Genomic DNA, 18,100 nt, shown 5'->3' with positions numbered 1-18,100 from the left:
TCTGCAGGAACAATGGGCGTTATTGCCTCAACATGATATTGATGACATCATTCACAGCATGTCCCATTGCTTTCATGCCAGAGGTCGTCACACCCCATAGTGAGTTACTGAGCACATTAACCTTATGTCAGAATGCGTGCGTTGGAAAAAAACGAAGAATATTTTTGTCTACCGTCACGCATATTGGAACTGATTACGTTCTGTATTCTTTACATTGTTTCTACTTTACTATGACCTGTTATACTGTTTTGTCGCAAAATAAACGCAACCTAGCAAAATTTCCTTTTGTTGCTTTAATTTTGGACACCAGTGTATGAGGGGCAGTAAAATGGAAACCGAACATCCACCACATAGGGACCATGGAATGGTTCGATTAAAAAGTAATTTATCCCACTGGGAGACGAGACTATCAATTTCTGTTTAGCAGAACGCGGGCAGCCAGTGAACGGATCCACAACGGCACCTACTCTTGCATTTCCTCGTCCGACTGAAATCGACATCCAAGCATGTCTTTCTTCAGGTCGCCAAAGTTGTTAAAATCAAACGATGGAAGATCCTGACTGTACGGAGGATGTCGCAATGATTCCCAACCAAATCACTGAAGCAGTGTGGGGAGAGAGCGCTATCGTGCAACAGGACGATTCCGTCCGACAGCACACCTGGGCGTTTTGACTTTATGGCTCGTTCCAGTTTCTGCATTGTGGTTCCACTCGACGAGCGGAGGAAGCATTCTGTAGCACGATAATCGGACGAAGGCTACGCTGCACTGATTTGGTTGGGAAACATTGCAGCATCGTCCGTAAAGTCCAGACCTTTCATCGTGTGATTTTCACATCTTTGGCGATTTGAAGGAAGACATGCATGCACGTCTGTTTCCGTCGGACGAGGAAGTGCAATAGTGGGTGCGGTAGTGGATCCGTGAGCAGCCGATCGCGTTCTACGAAACAGGGATATTGATCGTCTCGGCTCCCTATGGGATAAATGTCTTCGTGTATCGATTCCTTTTGAATGGAACCCTTCCATGGTCGCGCTGTGACGGGTGTTCGGCCCTTATTTGAGTACTCCTTACACATAGTCGCCGATACGTCTTACACATTCGTCGTAGTGTGGTACCACGTTTCCAATAACCTCGTCGCAGCCGCCTGTGCTTTTCCGCCAGTTCTCTATGCTGGTCCGTAGCCCGTCGTCTGAGCCAAAAAGTGTTGTCGTCTTAGTCAGCGTTTTATGTGAGCAAAGAGATAAAAATCAAAGGGAAACATGTGCGACCTGTATAGTGGATGATCAAACTCTTCTCGTCGAATACGCTGTAGGGTCGTCTTTGTCGTAGATGCAATAAGCGGTAGAGCATTGTCATGAAGAAAGACAATGCCTGATTGCAAATTCCTCTTCGCTTGTTGTGAACTGCCCTCCGAAGACGATTTTCTCGAGTCGCTTGTACCACTCACTGAGCAAGATCATCGATGGAGACTCGCTTCCTTCCCTGATCGCCTACACAGTGAACATCTGTACGTTCTGCTTCAAAGCTTCTGCACCATTGGCGCACTTTGCTGTCACTCATGACAGTTACGTTGTGTGGGCTGCATATCGAAAGACAGCACGCACTTTGCACTTGGCGGAAGACTTTATTGTTCTAGAAATTTTTATGTGCTCACTGTGCCCTTATTCGGAAAAGTGCGATGTGACGCGATCAAAAGGGTACTAGAGACACTGCACAACACATTTCCGCAATGTTTCATCGGATTTTTCATTGTGGTTTTCATTTCGCGATCGATCGGAGCTTGAAAAAAACGCTCTCGTATTTATATCGAGTGATTCTTATTAATATATAAAAACCGCTGAAGCAACGCAGATAACCTGTAATTTAATATTAGACACATCGGGCAGCAAATGTCGGGAAATGTCCTAAAAGTGAATGGCTAATGAAACTTCATGGCAGTTTAAAACCGTGCTTCGGAGCGAGACTCGAACTCGGGACCTTTGCCTTTCGCGGGCAAGTGCTGTATAGCACTAGAGCACATGACGCGATAGGCATAGGTCCCGAGTTCGAGTCTCGGTCCGGCGCTCTGTTTTAATCTGCCAGGAAGTTTGGTATCAGCGCGCGCTACGATGCAGAGTGAAAATTTCATTCTGTATGACAAATATTTAACATGTCACGTCACCAGATGACGTACCTCACCTCACGTTCAGCGGTTGGGCTTGTCGATCTACCCTCGTTGGCAGGGGGCAGTGCTACACATCGCTCCGCTAGGCTGCTCTGTATTAGTTCTTGCATTACCCGATGTGATGCGGCAGTGCTCGCGGTTGTGGTAAAACAACGCTATGATGAATTGGTTTACTTTGAGGAAAACAGAGTAGCCAAGGGGAGAGATGTGGAACACTGGCTGGTACCTGCGAGAGTAGGACGACAAGCCCATCCTCTGCACGTGCGGCGAGATACGTTATCTGGTGAGGTAATGTGTTCAACATCTGTCATCCACTATTGGGCTACTTCCCGGCATTTTCGGCCCAATGCGTTCTATTTTACTTTACTTGTCTCAACGTCATCTACACTTGGGCCATTAAAGTTGCTACACCAAGAAGAAATGCAGATGATAAACGGGTATTCATTGGACAAATATATTGTACTAGAACTGACATGTGATTACATTTTCACGCAATTTGGGTGCATAGATCCTGAGAAATCAGTACCCAGAACAACCACCTCTGGCCGTAATAAAGGCCTTCATACGCCTGGGCAAAGAGTCAAACAGGGCTTCGATGGCGTGTACAGGTACAGCTGCGCATGCAGCTTAAACACGATACCACAGTTCATCAAGAGTAGTGATTGGCGTATTGTGACGAGCCAATTGCTCGGCCCTTATTGACCAGACGTTTTCAGTTGGTGGGAGATCTGGAGAATGTGCTGGCCAGGGCAGCGGCCGAACATTTTCTGTGTGCTGAAAGGCCCGTACAGGACCTGCAACATGCAGTCGTGCATTATCCTATAGGGTTTCGCGGGGATCGAACGAAGGGTAGAGCGACGGGTCGTAACACATCTGAAATGTAACGCCCACTGTTCCAAGTGCCGTCAATGCGAACAAGAGGTGACCCAGACGTGTAACCAATGCCACCCCATACCATCACGCCGGGTGATACGCCAGTATGCCGATGACGAATACACGCTTCCAATGTTCGTTCACAGCGATGTCGCCAAACACGGATGCGACCATCATGATGCTGTAAACAGAACCTGGATTCATCCGAAAAATGACGTTTTGCCATTTGTGCACCCAGGTTCGTCGTTGAGTACACCATCGCAGGCGCTCGTGTCTGTGATGCAGCGTCATGGGTAACCGCAGTCGTTGTCTCCGAGCTGATATTCCATGCTGCTGCAAACGTCGTCGAACTGTTCGAGCAGATGGTTGTTGTCTTTCAAACGTCCCCATGTGTTGACTCAGGGATCGAGACGTGACTGCACGATCCGTTACAGCCATACGGATAAAATGCCTGTCATCTCGACTGCTAGTGATACGAGGCCGTTGGGATCCAGCACGGCGTTCCGTATTACCCTCCTGAACCCACCGATTCCATATTCTGCTAACAGTCATTGGCTCTCGACCAACGCGAGCAGCAATGTCGCGATACGATAAACCGCAATCGTGATAGGCTACAATCCGACCTTTATCAAAGTCGGAAACGTGATGGTACGCATTTCTCATCCTTACACGAGACATCACAACAACGTTACACCAGGCAACGCCGGTCAACTGCTGTTTGTGAATGAGTAATCGGTTGGAAACTTTCCTCATGTTAGCACGTTGTAGGTGTCGCCACCGGCGCTATCTTGTGTGAATGCTCTGAAAAGCTAAGCATTTGCATATCACAGCATCTTCTTCCTGTCGGTTAAATTTCGCGTCTGTAGCACGTCATCTTCGTGGTGTAGCAATTTTAATGGGCAGTAGTGTATGTCACTTTTGGGGGCTTTTGAACGTAATAATAATTACCCTATAGGTGTGCACTCTCATTGGACCTGTTGCTCGAAACAGGTACAATCTCAAAAGCCGAAACTATGAAATGCCAACCGCAGAATTGCCCAGCTGGCAATGATCCGGTGTCGGCCGCAGTTCCTACACGGCCAGGTGAGAGACGGCGGCTCGTCACGAGGTAGCGGGGAGCCGCCTGCATCCTGGTGGCCTGGTGGGGGGCGGGGCGCGAGCAGCTGAGCGCCGGCGGCCGCGCGCGCCGCCCGCCAGTGAGTGTTGAGTGGTCGCCGACGCCGGTCACCACCATGGCAGCACCCCTCAGCCGCAGCGCCGCCGCCGCAGCCGCCGCCGCCGTCGCCGTCGCCACTCTGCTGGCCGCCCTCACCGGTGAGTGCGCCCGACTCTCTTCTGCTCTGCTCTCCGCCGATTCGCACCGTTCCAGCAGCACGTATCAGACACAGCGAAAATGTACTCTATCTTTCTTCGTTTTATCGTCTCCTCAGCTGAAGAATATTGCGGACAGAAAACGAGTTTTGCACTGCCTTTGTTCGAGATGTCAGTTCATATTCCCGTGAAGTGATGGAGAAAACCACAGAAAACGCGAAGCAATTGTAGAATCATAATACCAATCCCAAAGAAAGCAGGAGTTGACAGATGTGAAAATTACCGAACTATCAGTATAATAAGTCACAGCGGCAAAATACTTACGCGAATTCTTTACAGACGAATTGAAAAACTGGTAGAAGCCGACCTCGGGGAAGATCAGTTTGGATTCCGTAGAAATGTTGGAACACGTGAGGCAATACTGAACCTACGACTTATCTTAGAAGAAAGATTAAGAAAAGGCAAACCTACGTTTCTAGCATTTGTAGACTTAGAGAAAGCTTTTGACAATGTTGACTGGAATACTCTCTTTCAAATTCTGAAGGTGGCAGGTGTAAAATACAGGTAGCGAAAGGCTATTTACAATTTGTACAGAAAGCAGATGGCAGTTATAAGAGTCGAGGGGTATGAAAGGGAAGCAGTGGTTGGGAAGGGAGTGAGACAGGGTTGTAGCCTCTCCCCGATGTTATTCAATCTGTATATTGAGCAAGCAGTATAGGAAACGAAAGAAAAGATCGGAGTAGGTATTAAAATCCATGGAGAAGAAATAAAAACTTTGAGGTTCGCTGATGACATTGTAATTCTGTCAGAGACAGCAAGGGACTTGGAAGAGCAGTTGAACGGAATGGACAGTGTCTTGAAAAGAGGGTATAAGATGAACATCAACAAAACGAGGATAATGGAATGTAGTCGAATTAAGTCGGGTGATGCTGAGGGAATTATATTAGGAAATGAGACACTTAGATGGGTAGATCACATAACTAATAAGGAGGTATTGAATAGAGTTGGGGAGAAGAGGAGCTTGTGGCACAACGTGACTAGAAGAAGGGATCGGGTGGTAGGACATGTTCTGAGACATCGAGAGATCACGAATTTAGTACTGGAGGGCAGCGTGGAGGGTAAAAATCGCAGAGGGAGACCAAGAGATGAATACACTAAGCAGATTCAGAAGGATGTAGGCTGCAGTAGGTACTGGGAGATGAAGAAGCTTGCACAGGATGGAGTAGCATGGAGAGCTGCATCAAACCAGTCTCAGGGCTGAAGACCACAACAACAACAATATTGGTGTTTCGAAAGAGGGGCTTAGTGAGGAACTGCGGCTATCTGTAACTGCCTTAGCATAGCCCAAAAAGGCAATTTTCAGTACTGCTTGCCTATCTGGTGGTATTACTAAATTAAGATGCCTACACTGTTTGATAAGACCCACACGGTAGCTGCGTAGTTCTCTGAACAACAAATGTGTCGCAGAGATGCTCGACAGACTCCACCTGCTGACACCACAAGCACTGCACCATGCATTACTGAGGGGCCTCTCGTAAGCTGTTGAATCTGAACGCAACAGAGCAACGCTTGAATCTGTAATATTACAGAAAACGCTAGGATCACATCGCTTCAGTTAAGCAACTTCTGACATTCGCGTGGGTCCCAGACGTGAATAAAAGAGGAGTGCCTTAGATGATCCTGGTGCACACATAACGTGTATGATGAATTGCAGCTACAGGTGTACGTACAGCTGCATTTTTAGTAATAGCTGTGGTGTAAGAAAAGCTCAGTAACGTTAAACTAAAGGCGGATGATTCCTTTCATCCACCAATAAGTCAAATATACTTTATCCAACAGCGATGTATAAACTTCTTTTCCGGCATTAAAGTATCTAAATACTGCTTGCACGTAAACTTTGCTCAAGAGTTAGATTTATGGTCAGCATTCTGCAGAAAACAGGTCTCCTCAAAGGAAACCAAAGCTGTATGCAAAACTACCTCCGTTGTTGGACCTATTAAAAGCTGAAGCTCTGGAATTTAGCAACAGCTTAAAACTGCTATATAACATGAAAGGTCCCTGTATGCTTAGCATTACTCCCAGAGAACGACATCATGTGTTCAGGGAAGAAGAGATGTCACGAAATTTGAGAACACGCTTACTGAAATGGAGAGAAATGTTACATCTTTCAGAGTGAAAATATAGTGTGTTCTTCGTATCTTCTGCATGTTTTAAAGAAATCTTTTGTTTCGCGCCCTTAGCTGACGCTATCTTAATGTCTATCTGAAAGTTGACAGGAGGGAAAGATGTGCTACCTGTGACGTGAATCATATGTGTGCCGTGCAGTATGATGAAAGCCTTTGTCTGGCTTCAGCGGGCTTTAGCGCTTGTTAAGATCCTCCGGCCTAGGAACTAGTTGTGACCGAGTGAAGAAATAAAGTACGGCTGTAGGATGAGTTATTTTCTGGGAACTTACGTCGTATCTCAGTAAGTTATAAAAAAAGAAATGTTGCATTCATTTGTAAAACACTATTTCCCGGTAACAGTCTAGTACCAAGTACCGGGGTAAAATGGCCAGCCTCCTACTGTTCGGGCGTTTTGGAGATAGTGAGAGATGATGTTAATAAACATCACCAGTCTTGAAAAATTTGTAAAGTACATACGAGGACTAACTACCATTAAACATATCTTCAGACTGAGATGGAGCGATGGTAAAGACGGTGATTCGTTTACGGGCAGAATGGAGGAATAATCCCCGTTCGAACATCAGTGCTTAAGTAAATGACTTCAGATTATCCGCTGCTGCATTCACTTATAATAGAACCGCTGCTGCTTATCTGTTGGAGTCAAAGTCCTTCATTTACTCCTTAATTCAGTCATAAGACAACCACGCCCTGTTGATGTTTACAAATCATATTTAAATTTCCTCGGAGAAAGAATGGCGCCAATTTTGTCGTGGGCTTCATTTTAACAGTCAAATCAGCGAGAATCAAACCTACACTGTTAGTATATTATTACAAATTTCTCATCTGCACTTGTTTTTTTTCTTCCACTAACAATAACTTTTCTACGAACCAGGGAACGCTAATTTTCACTTGTTCAGTCCGAACTAACTCCATCTGTAACAAACCCACAGTCGATGGAACATCAAATCCTCCTCCTTTCTTTCGTTCGAGTGCCCTGTATGTTGGTCAAATGTCCATTTACAGTCGTCATTCCGTTTATGTTTTCTATGAAACTAAACAGTTTATTCTTGAAGTACCTGCTGCTAGCATTGCCCACGGGACTAACTAAGGCTCTACTAACCGTAGTCTGTAAAAACAGAGGAGACGAGTGTCCTAAATGTATTCTGACCAATCAAGTGCGTCAACCGAGAAATTATTGTATATTTTGTTTCCATGACCCTAGGCAATGAATTGGGGACTTCTTTGGCATTTTGTCATTTCTTTAAGTCTTGGAACTTACAATTCGGTACTGATACTTCCTGAAAAGTCACTTTAATGAAGGGGAATATGGGAAAAGGGCTGCCAGCACGCTGGGGTTTCCTGTGGGAGGCGGCGTTTAGCGTAATGACCGCGGAACAAAGCGACAGCGACCGCTGCAGAACGGGCCGCGTGAAAGTCCGCTTACTGTTACAGTCCAGCGAGAAACCTCAAGGCGACGCTATTCGGCCGAGAACGTTTCTCTTTCCTTTTACACGATACGTGTGATCGGACTTGCGCCAGCCGTCCTTGCACTGCGGCGACAATGGCTGTGCCCACAGACTGTCACTTTGCAAAATCTCAATGCCGAATAACGCTTTTGGGTGCGGGAGGCTGAAGGCTCGCCTCGACTGAGCTGTGGCCAAGGGTGGGGCCGAATACAGTGTTCAGTTAGAAATGACATAGCGATTTTTTTTTAAAAATATTTCTGCTGCAATGAATTTTGTTATATATGAGATGACATAAGAATGAACCGGACTCCACATAAACACGTAGTGTTTTAGAGCACTAACTAAATCAATCAAATCCCTCAGGATTATGAAGCTGCTTGATTAAAACTGTTTTCTGGTGCAACCGGGAACCTTGCCTTTCGTGGGCAACGTTTCTACCAACTGAGCTATCCTTAAAGGACTCACGACCTGATGTCACAGCTTCTTTGTTGCCGGAGCTCTATTCCTGGAGAGTTTCTGCGAAATTTGGGAATTAGGAGAGACGTACAGAATTCAAGCTGTAATAGTGGGTCGCAGATAATATGTGAACAGCTCAGTTGATAACAGCATGGCCCGCGAAGGGCAAGGCTTCGTGTTCGAGTTGTTATCTGGCACACACTTTTAATCAGCTAAGAAGTTTCAGAACAGCGCAGTCTCCGCTCCAGGGTGACCGTTCCATCTGCCTAATGCATTGAGCTCTGGAAGGCGCATGTACGTGTGTGTGTGTGTGTGTGTGTGTGTGTGTGTGTGTGTGTGTGTGTGTGTGTGTGTGTGTGTGGGTGTGTGTGTGTGTGTGTGAAAAAGTATCATTCTGCTACAGAAATGAGGTCAGCACAATATAACCCGTTTGTTTGACTTTATTGCAAGGAAAAACTGTGTCTGCAAGTGCTATAAGCTGCAGTTCGGAATCACTCACATGGGTAACATTTACTATCAAAAACAGTCTTGATCACAAATTATTTATTCTGGTGACCGGTTTGGACCACAACTATGACCATCTTCAGACCAATGAGCAAGAATATCCTTGCACATTGGTCTGAAGATGACCACAGTTGTGGTCGAAACCGGTCACCGGAATAAATAATTTGTGATCAAGACTGTTTTTGATAGTAAATATTAGCTCAAAATGGTTCAAATGGCTCTGAGCACTATGGGACTCAACTTCTGAGGTCATTAGTCCCCTAGAACTTAGAACTAGTTAAACCTAATTACCCTAAGGACATCACACACATCCATGCCCGAGGCAGGATTCGAACCTGCGACCGTAGCGGTCTCGCGCTTCCAGACTGCAGCGCCTAGAACCGCAGGGCCACTTGGCCGACTAAATATTAGTAATAACACTGATGACTGGTTACTCCCACAATGTATTCAAAAGTGATTCACACGAGTATTGACTCTCTGCAATAGGGGTTCCGAATGCAGTGGGAAATGCTTATAAATCGTATATCTCTAGTAACAATAACAAGAAAAGGTTTTATCAACGTCGATCGTCAATTGTTTAATTTATTACTTCTTTCGCTGTCTCGTATAGTATGTGATTTCAAGAAACTGTTCATTACTGTCTACATGAGCTAATGGTGCACAAAAAATGTTCAAAGTGCCCGTCTTACCTACAAACACAGGTTTCACCTCGCCGTCACACTGGATTGTGAACAACGTCCGATACATCTGGTAAGGTGCCCACCGTTCCACATCTTTCCTCAGTTCATCCAAGAATAGATCGTTTACTACATTTCCATGTCGCCACACAGAAAAAAGTCCATGGGGCTTAAGGCACGTGACACTGATTCACCTCTTCCAGTGTACTAGGACTGCTCCAACAAACGCAGTGAAACGTACGGGATCCCCATCGTGCAACTGCACATCCCTCAGTGTCCTGGAAGTGTTAAGCCATAGTGGTGACTAGAAAATATGAGCTTGTAGGAAGAAAATTATATACACGGGTGAATGAGATGTTAGTCATAAATTACAGTCGTTACTTGAGAACCATTTTTAGCGCAAAACGCAGTCTTGTTGAGGGTGACTGATTGGAACGCGACTTAGCAGCGTCGAGCTGTAATTTAGGCTATTCTGAAAATTGACTAAACAGAGAATTAAGCATATCTCGTCTCTACAAGGCTTTCACAGCAATACTACTACAGGTCATCGTCCATTGCTGACCGGTGGCCGTGTCATGCTCTGCCTTTGGTGCCATGTGAGTGCGCTGTGGAGGGACAAGGGACCAGCACATAGCTTTCCCGCCCACTGTCAACTTTCGTGGTCTTTCACCCGCTACTTTTCGTTCAAGTTTCTCCTAAAGTGGCTTCGTGAAACTCAGTGCACTCCGTTTCAGTTATCCCACCAACGAAAAATCCCTGACACTAGCGGTAACTGAACTTGAGTCGAAATGTTTAAATGTGTGTGAATTCCTAAGGGACCAAACAGCTGAGGTCATAGGTCCTAGACTTACACACTATTTAAACTAACTTAAACTAGCTTATGCTGAGAACAACACACACGCCCATTCCCGAGGGAGGACTCGAACCTCCAGCGGGAAGGGCCGAACAGTCCGTGAAATGGCTCCTCTAACAGCACGGCCACTCCGCGCGGCAGAACTTGAGTCCTCCGCATGGCAGTCAGGTGGCTGACCTCTCGTTTACGGAAGTGGACACCACAGTATTCCGTGTGCACTCAATTTGCCAGCAGTTCCTTACTTAGCATTAAGCCGGGTTTTCCTAGAAGCAGGAATTTGAGTTGGAGTGGTCGCATATCTTAACTGCATTACACATTTGTCTTTTCCCAGAAAATCATATGTGCTGCCTGGAAAGAGCGGTCAAAGAAAGTGTTTTTACTTTAACAAAAGTGCTAATGTACTGTACAGTATTGATGAATCACACGAGAGAACCAGAGGGAAACTCCTGGATTTGCTGATAGCCATACAAATAATGTGTGATGAAGAAGAGAATTATATGCACCAGAGATATGCGAAACGCAGAACATAGCTTTATATGTTTACACTACTGGCCATTAAAATTGCTACACCACGAAGATGACGTGCTACAGACGCGAAATTTAACCGACAGGAAGAAGATGCTGTGATATGCAAATGATTAGCTTTTCAGAGCATTCACACAAGGTTGGCGCCGGTGGCGATACCTACAACGTGCTGACATGAGGAAAGTTTCCAACCGATTTCTCATACACAAACAGCAGTTGACCGGCGTTGCCTGGTGAAACGTTGTTGTGATGCCTCGTCAAAGGAGGAGAAATGCGTACCATCACGTTGATAAAGGTCGGACTGTAGCCTAACGCGATTGCGGTTTATCGTACCGGGACATTGCTGCTTGCGTTGGTCGAGATCCAATGACTGTTAGTACAACATGGAATCGGTGGGTTCAGGAATATAATACGGAACGTCGCGCAGGATCCCAAAGGCCTCGTATCACTAGCAGTCGAGATGACAGGCATCTTATCCGCATGGCTGTAACGGATCGTGCATCCACGTCTCGATCTCTGAGTTAACAGATGGGGACGTTTGCAAGACAACAATCATCTGCACGAACAGTTCGACGACGTTTGCAGCAGCACGGACTGTCAGCTCGGAGACCATGGCTGCAGTTACCCTTGACGCTGCATCGCAGATAGGAGCGCCTGCGATGGTGTACTCAACGACGAACCTGGGTGCACGAATGGCAAAACGTCAGTTTTTCGGATGAATCCAGGTTCTGTTTACAGCATCATGATGGTCGCATCCGTGTTTGGCGACATCGCTGTGAACGCGCCTGGAAGCGCGTATTCGTCATCGCCTTACTGGCGTATCACCTGCCGTGATGGTATGAGGTGCCATTGGTTACACGTCTCGGTCACCTCTCTTCGCATTGACGGCAGTTTGAACAGTGGACGTTACATTTCAGATGTGTTACGACCCGTGGCTCTACCTTTCGTTCGATCCCTGCGAAACCCTACATTTCAGCAGGATAATGGACGACAGCATGTTGCTGGTCCTGTACGGGCCTTTCTGGATACAGAAAATGTTCGACTGCTGCCATGCCCAGCACATTCGCCAGATCTCTCACCAACTGAAAACGTCTGGTCAATGGTGGCCGAGCAACTGGCTCGGCACAATACGCCAGTCACTACTCTTGATGAACTGTAGTATCGTGTTGAAGCTGCATGGGCAGCTGTAACTGATCACGCCATCCACATTTTGTTTGACTCAATGTCCAGGTGTATCAAGGCCGTTACTACGGCCAGAGGTGGTTGTCCTGTTTACTGATTTCTCAGGATCTATGCACCCAAGTTGCGTGAAAATGTAATCACATGTCAGTTCTAGTATAATATATTTGTCCAATGAATACCCGTTTATCATCTGCCTTTCTTCTTGGTGTAGCAATTTTAATGGTGAGTGGTGTATCTCCTAGACACTGAATCGCACTTGTAGCTTCTTAGAGTACTTTGTAGCCATTTTGAACACGAACTCTTCACTAGAACGCAGTGTACAAAGCTTTAGAGTGGTCCAGACCAGTTGGCCTATCTCGCCCGACGGAAAACGCTGCCGCACTACGCACTGCGTTCTGTCGGAAAACACCTTCATTGCTTTGTCACTGTCGACGTGATGACGCGTTACGCCGGACGCGTTACTTACTAGGCGGCGCCCACAGAAAACCCGGTCGTAGAGTGGGTTCCACGAGACAGGTTGGCCGCCTAGTGCAAGGAAGGAGCGCGCCTCGAGGCTCAGCATCTGCCCGGAGCCGTCACACTCTCGCGCGTTTGCACGGCGCGTCCGCCGATGCGACTCGCTCTCACTGCGCGACTGCAGCTTCCCCAAACACCTGTACCGTGTCTGACTCATCTCCAAGCGGCTCGGTTCGCAACCCGCATATTGCTCGGGATACTGCTGCATTTCTTCGTGTTCATCTACATCTACATCTACATTTATACTCCGCAAGCCACCCAACGGTGTGTGGCGGAGGGCACTTTAAGTGCTACTGTCATTACCTCCCTTTCTTGTTCCAGTCGCGTATGGTTCGCGGGAAGAACGACTGCCGGAAAGCCTCCGTACGAGCTAGAATCTCTCTAATTTTACATTCGTAATCTCCTCGGGAGACATAAGTAGGGGGAAGCAATATTTTCGATACCTCATCCAGAAACGCACCCTCTCGAAACCTGGACAGCAAGCTACACCGCGATGCAGAGCGCCTCTCTTACAGAGTCTGCCACTTGAGTTTGCTAAACATCTCCGTAACGCTATCACGCATACCAAATAACCCTGTGACGAAACGCGCCGCTCTTGTTTGGATCTTCTCTATTTCCTCTGTCAACCCGACCTGGTACGGATCCCACACTGATGAGCAATACACAAGTATAGGTCGAACGAGTGTTTTGTAAGCCACCTCCTTTGTTGATGGACTACATTTTCTAAGGACTCTCCCAATGAATCTCAACCTGGCACCCGCCTTACCATACGCGACTGGAACAGGAAAGGGAGGTAATGACAGTGGCACGTAAAGCGCCCTCCGCCACACCCCGTTGGGTGGCTTGCGGAGTATAAATGTAGATGTAGATGTAGATCCATAGTTAACTAATAAAGATATTTTGAGGTAACGCAATTTACACACAAAATATAATTTGTACATCATAACGACCCTTAGTGGTCCTTTAAATTGTCCCGTGACTAGGATTACTTACACTGACAACACAGGGTATTTATTTTCACTTGAAATACAATCAGGGTCCATCACAGCGGAAGGAACTGCTGTACAGATACAACTAACACGAGATGCCTTTGACTGTTGCATTGGTGTCAGTTACAACGCCTCAGTATACCTCATTTACTTAGGTGCACGTTGAGTGTTGTACCCGTGGTTATCTCCTTCTTGTTTTCGTAAGACAACTTCACTACAGCTGCAGTTGAGTAATATGAGGGACAGTCAAGGATAGCCTCTGATGACTGATCTGGCTTTTCCGCATTTTTATGAATCATTCCATCAAATTCTCCCTAATGATTCTCTGCGAAAAACGCTATCTACTTTTCTATTTCTTATCAATCGATGTTATTGTTGTAGAAATGTAACCTGTAGATTGATGTGAACATCACACTCTGCCTTATTCCCCTGTCTTTTTCTCCCTCCCGAAAAAATGCGCATATAACTATATGTTGAGGAAATTCTGTTTAGTTTTAGGACCGATAGTATATAAGGTGCTGAACCTTGCTGTCTACTTGTGCTCCCACTCATTTCACCCTCATATTTTCAGTTGTCTACATCTTGCTTTACACTGTTGTTAACGTTGAGAGCTTCTCTGGGGTTCAGATTTATTGGTACGAACAGAAAATTAAGTCGCCTATAGGTGAGGACGTTGTGTAATCGAGAAGCTGGACACGTGGAGTGTATTGCTGCATGCAAGTGGGAGCGCAAAGTCAGACTTAAATAACCGTTCTGTTTGTCCAAATTAGTCATTCGTCCATCTGATCTACAATCTAGTTACATGCGACACCACTATTTCTTATTCATTTTATAAGTGTTCGATCTTTGAGGAGAACTATCGTACCACACGATACAGAGATATAGCGAAGTGTTGAGTGCTTTTGACAATGGATTTCAGATCGATTCCGTATTTCTGGATTTCCGGAAGGCTTTTGACACTGTACCACACAAGCGGCTTGCAGTGAAATTGCGTGCTTATGGAATATCGTCTCAGTTATGTGACTGGATTTCTGATTTCCTGTCAGAGAAGTCACAGTTCGTAATAATAGACAGAAAGTCAACGAGTAAAACAGAAGTGATTTCTGGCGTACCTCAAGGTTCCTTATCTATATAAACTATTTGGGAGACAATCTGAGCAGCCGTCTTAAAGTTGTTTGCAGATGACGCTGTAGTTTATCGACCAATAAAGTAATCAGAAGATCAAAACAAATTCAAAAGGATTTAGAAAAGATATCTGAATGGTGCGAAAATTGGCAATTGACTGTAAATAACGAAAAGTGTGAGTTCATTCTCATGAGTGCTAAAAAGGAATCCGTTAAACTTCGGTTACGCGATAAATCAGTCAAATCTAAAAACCGTAAATTCAACTAAATACCTATGAATTACAATTAAGAAAAACTTAAATTGGAAGGAACACATAGAAAATGTTGTGGGGCAGGCTAACAAATGAATGCGTTTTATTGGCAGGACACATCGAAAATGTTATAGATAAGGAGACTGCCTACGCTACGCTTGTCCGTCCTCTTTTAGAATACTGCTGCGCGGCGTGGGATCCTTACCAAATAGGACTGACGGAGTATATCGAAAAAGTTCAAAAAGAGCAGCACGATTTGTATTATCGCGAAATATGGGATAGAGTGTCACAGAAATGATACAGGATTTGGGCTGGACATCATTAAAAGAAAGGCGTTTTCGCTGCGACGGAATCTTCTCGCTAAATTCCAATCACCAACTTTCTCCTCAGAATGCGAAAATATGTTATTGACACCGACCTACATAGGGAGAAACGACCACCACGATAAAATAAGGGAAATCAGAGCTCATACGGAAAGATACAGGTGTTCATTCTTTCCGCGCGCTATGCGAGATTGGAATAACAGAGAATCGTGAAGGTGGTTCGATGAGCCCTCTGCCAGGCACTTAAATATGATTTGCATATATACGCGTAGATGTAGAAGCTGGGTCGTCTGCAGATCTCTGCCGTGATCAGCGATAGCTCTTAGCACGTATTCTTTCTATTTTCAAAGAATTCTCTTCCATCTCTTCCAAGCTGTGGTCCGTGTTCTAAAAGCAGAGCGTTTCTCGACATTGATTTATTCTATTGTGATCTACTGCTGTCATATACGTTTAACTTACAAGTATTCTTAAGCTATGTAGGTACTTTAAAGTATTTGAATTCTCGCTAAAATCCACTGCTTCATTTACCAACCATTCTTACAGCACTGAACATCTGCATCAAACACTATCGCATAATGAATAGTAATTATATTTCTGTAGCCTGTTAATTGCTAAGTTCGAAAAATCACAGCTGTCGGCCACCCACTACATAATACGAACTGAGAACAAAACAATGTCCGTTTCTGTTACTCTACAAAGCGTAAATTCAATTGTAGTCAATCGACTGGCATCACCAGTGCAATTTACAGGTACAGGTTGTACTTACGATTCTGTGATAAATACGGCATGGAAAAGAAAGATTATGGTTTGATATTCAGTCCCAGAGAAGTAATCAGAGACGGAGTATAGGCTCGGATGCAAATCGGAAAGACCTTTCTCAAAGAAATCATCCTCCTGAAGCAGTTTAGGGCAACAACACAAATCTTAAATCCCGATGACCGGACTGCAATTTGCACGCCTCTTCTGCCGAAAGCAAATCCAGTGTCTAAGTCATCTTGGAATTGCGATCTATGTGTGGGATAGTAACATCGTGCACGAAACTGACTTGCAAACAAGGGTACAAGAATTCAGAAAACGATCTAAAAACATTAGCTTATTTGAAAACGGTAATCTTGGAACAGTATAAACTGCCATATGATCTGGATCAGTTCCAAGAAGAACAGAGACGTATGAACACGTTTGGCTGAATCTCTCACTGTTACTGCAGGGGAAGACTATAAGAGCGTCCAAGCCGCACATTCCTGTGCAGGCGTGGTAGCATGAGGAGGCCGTACGTGCGGTCGTAGGTGCAACGGATGCCGGAACCCGGGGGAGTCTTTTGCAACAGAGAATAGTAGTGGCAGAGAGAGAGCAGCGGCGGGAAGCGTGTGCGTCCAGCAGTCTAGGAGTCAGCCCTGCACGAAAGTGAAACTTGCTCTGCCAGTGGGGGGCTTCCCGTCGTGAGAAACAGGAGTCAGTGACTCTGCAGGGCTGACACAATGTCACGTGAAAAGGAGTAAACATAACGACAAAAAGGACTGCTGTGCTTTTTGTAAATAGTCTGTTAGAAGCAAGTTTGGCATTTGTGAGAAATGGAAATCAGTGCGTGTCACCAGTTTTGACTTGTAGCAGGAGACATGGAATTTAAATGCGAAAACCATTTTTGAAACACCTGAGCATTGCTTAAGGAGACATGGAAAGATGCATGGTGGTAACTATTAGGAGATACTGGAAGAGTAATAAACATATGCCGGCCGCGCTGGCCGTGCGGTTCTAGGCGCTTCAGTCCGGAACCGCGCGACTGCTACGGTCGCAGGTTCGAATCCTGCCTCGGGCATGGATGTGTGTGATGTCCTTAGGTTAGTTAGGTTTAAGTATTTCTAAGTTCTAGGGGACTGATGACCTCAGATGTTAAGTCCCATAGTGCTCAGAGCTTTTGAACCATTTTTAATAAACATATCAGCGAGTAGACTGTAATGGAAATCAAATTAGGTGTGTAATTGAAATGCAGATGAGTGGAATATGTAGTCAAGCAAATGGACGATAACTGATCCAAATAAGTTGCTCAGTGCATTCCAAGAGTTATGAAAAGAAGGAGACGGCCACTGTATAAAAGAGGAATGGATGATATTGGTATAAATGTTAGAAAGACATAGCTGAAGACCATGATGCAGGGAAAAGATTAGAAGCAGATTTTATTCTGTAATGCATGTCGTAAGCTGATGACAATGATATAGAGAAGTACAGTAAATTTAACTCGCACCAGAATTATATGGTATTGTTATAGTGCACCATTAGCAAAAGTGGTAGTGGCATTTTCGTGTTGAAGTGAAAGAACTAGTGTTTCTCTAAAACAAGTAAGCAGAATTCCAGATGAGCTTTCACGTGCAAATACTGACGATTACTTCCACATTACTTATTGTGTCGACGTTTTGAGCAGTTTAAACAAAGGGATATTTCCCGGCTTGTAGATTCAATAGGGAATCTCGGTGTACGTTCCAATACACACCTGAACCTGGGCAGAAGACTCGGCGCCGAAACGTCTTGGCAGAAAGTTACTGACATCCGGCAGTTTACCGAAATTCCATGGAACAGCACCGGCAGTGGACACCAAAAGCATTTCACTGTATTCTAAGGATGGTAGTAGTTGCCTTCTACGTAAGAAATAAGTTCTGTTTATCCAAAACTGTAAATATGAAAGAGTAGTCATCAAAATGTACTAGGCCGCAGTTGAATTACAAGTG

The 18,100-nt window shown here is 45.3% G+C and overlaps 1 protein-coding gene across 11 annotated transcripts in view; it reads left to right on the top strand.

Moving 5' to 3' along the window:
• Positions 1 to 4,248: 4,248 nt before the first annotated feature.
• Positions 4,249 to 18,100, top strand: part of LOC124717168 — a 344,543-nt gene continuing 330,691 nt past the window's right edge. For all 11 annotated transcript variants that reach the window (XM_047244021.1, XM_047244012.1, XM_047244004.1 and 8 more), the window contains exon 1: positions 4,249 to 4,349. In XM_047244021.1, the coding sequence (XP_047099977.1) occupies positions 4,268 to 4,349 (82 nt within the window). In that variant the 5' untranslated portion in view covers positions 4,249 to 4,267. The remainder of the gene's footprint in view (positions 4,350 to 18,100) is intronic.

The sequence above is a fragment of the Schistocerca piceifrons genome, chromosome 1, assembly GCF_021461385.2.
Source record: "Schistocerca piceifrons isolate TAMUIC-IGC-003096 chromosome 1, iqSchPice1.1, whole genome shotgun sequence".
NCBI classification, from domain to species: domain Eukaryota; kingdom Metazoa; phylum Arthropoda; class Insecta; order Orthoptera; family Acrididae; genus Schistocerca; species Schistocerca piceifrons.
This window is presented reverse-complemented; position numbering and strand designations above follow the sequence as displayed.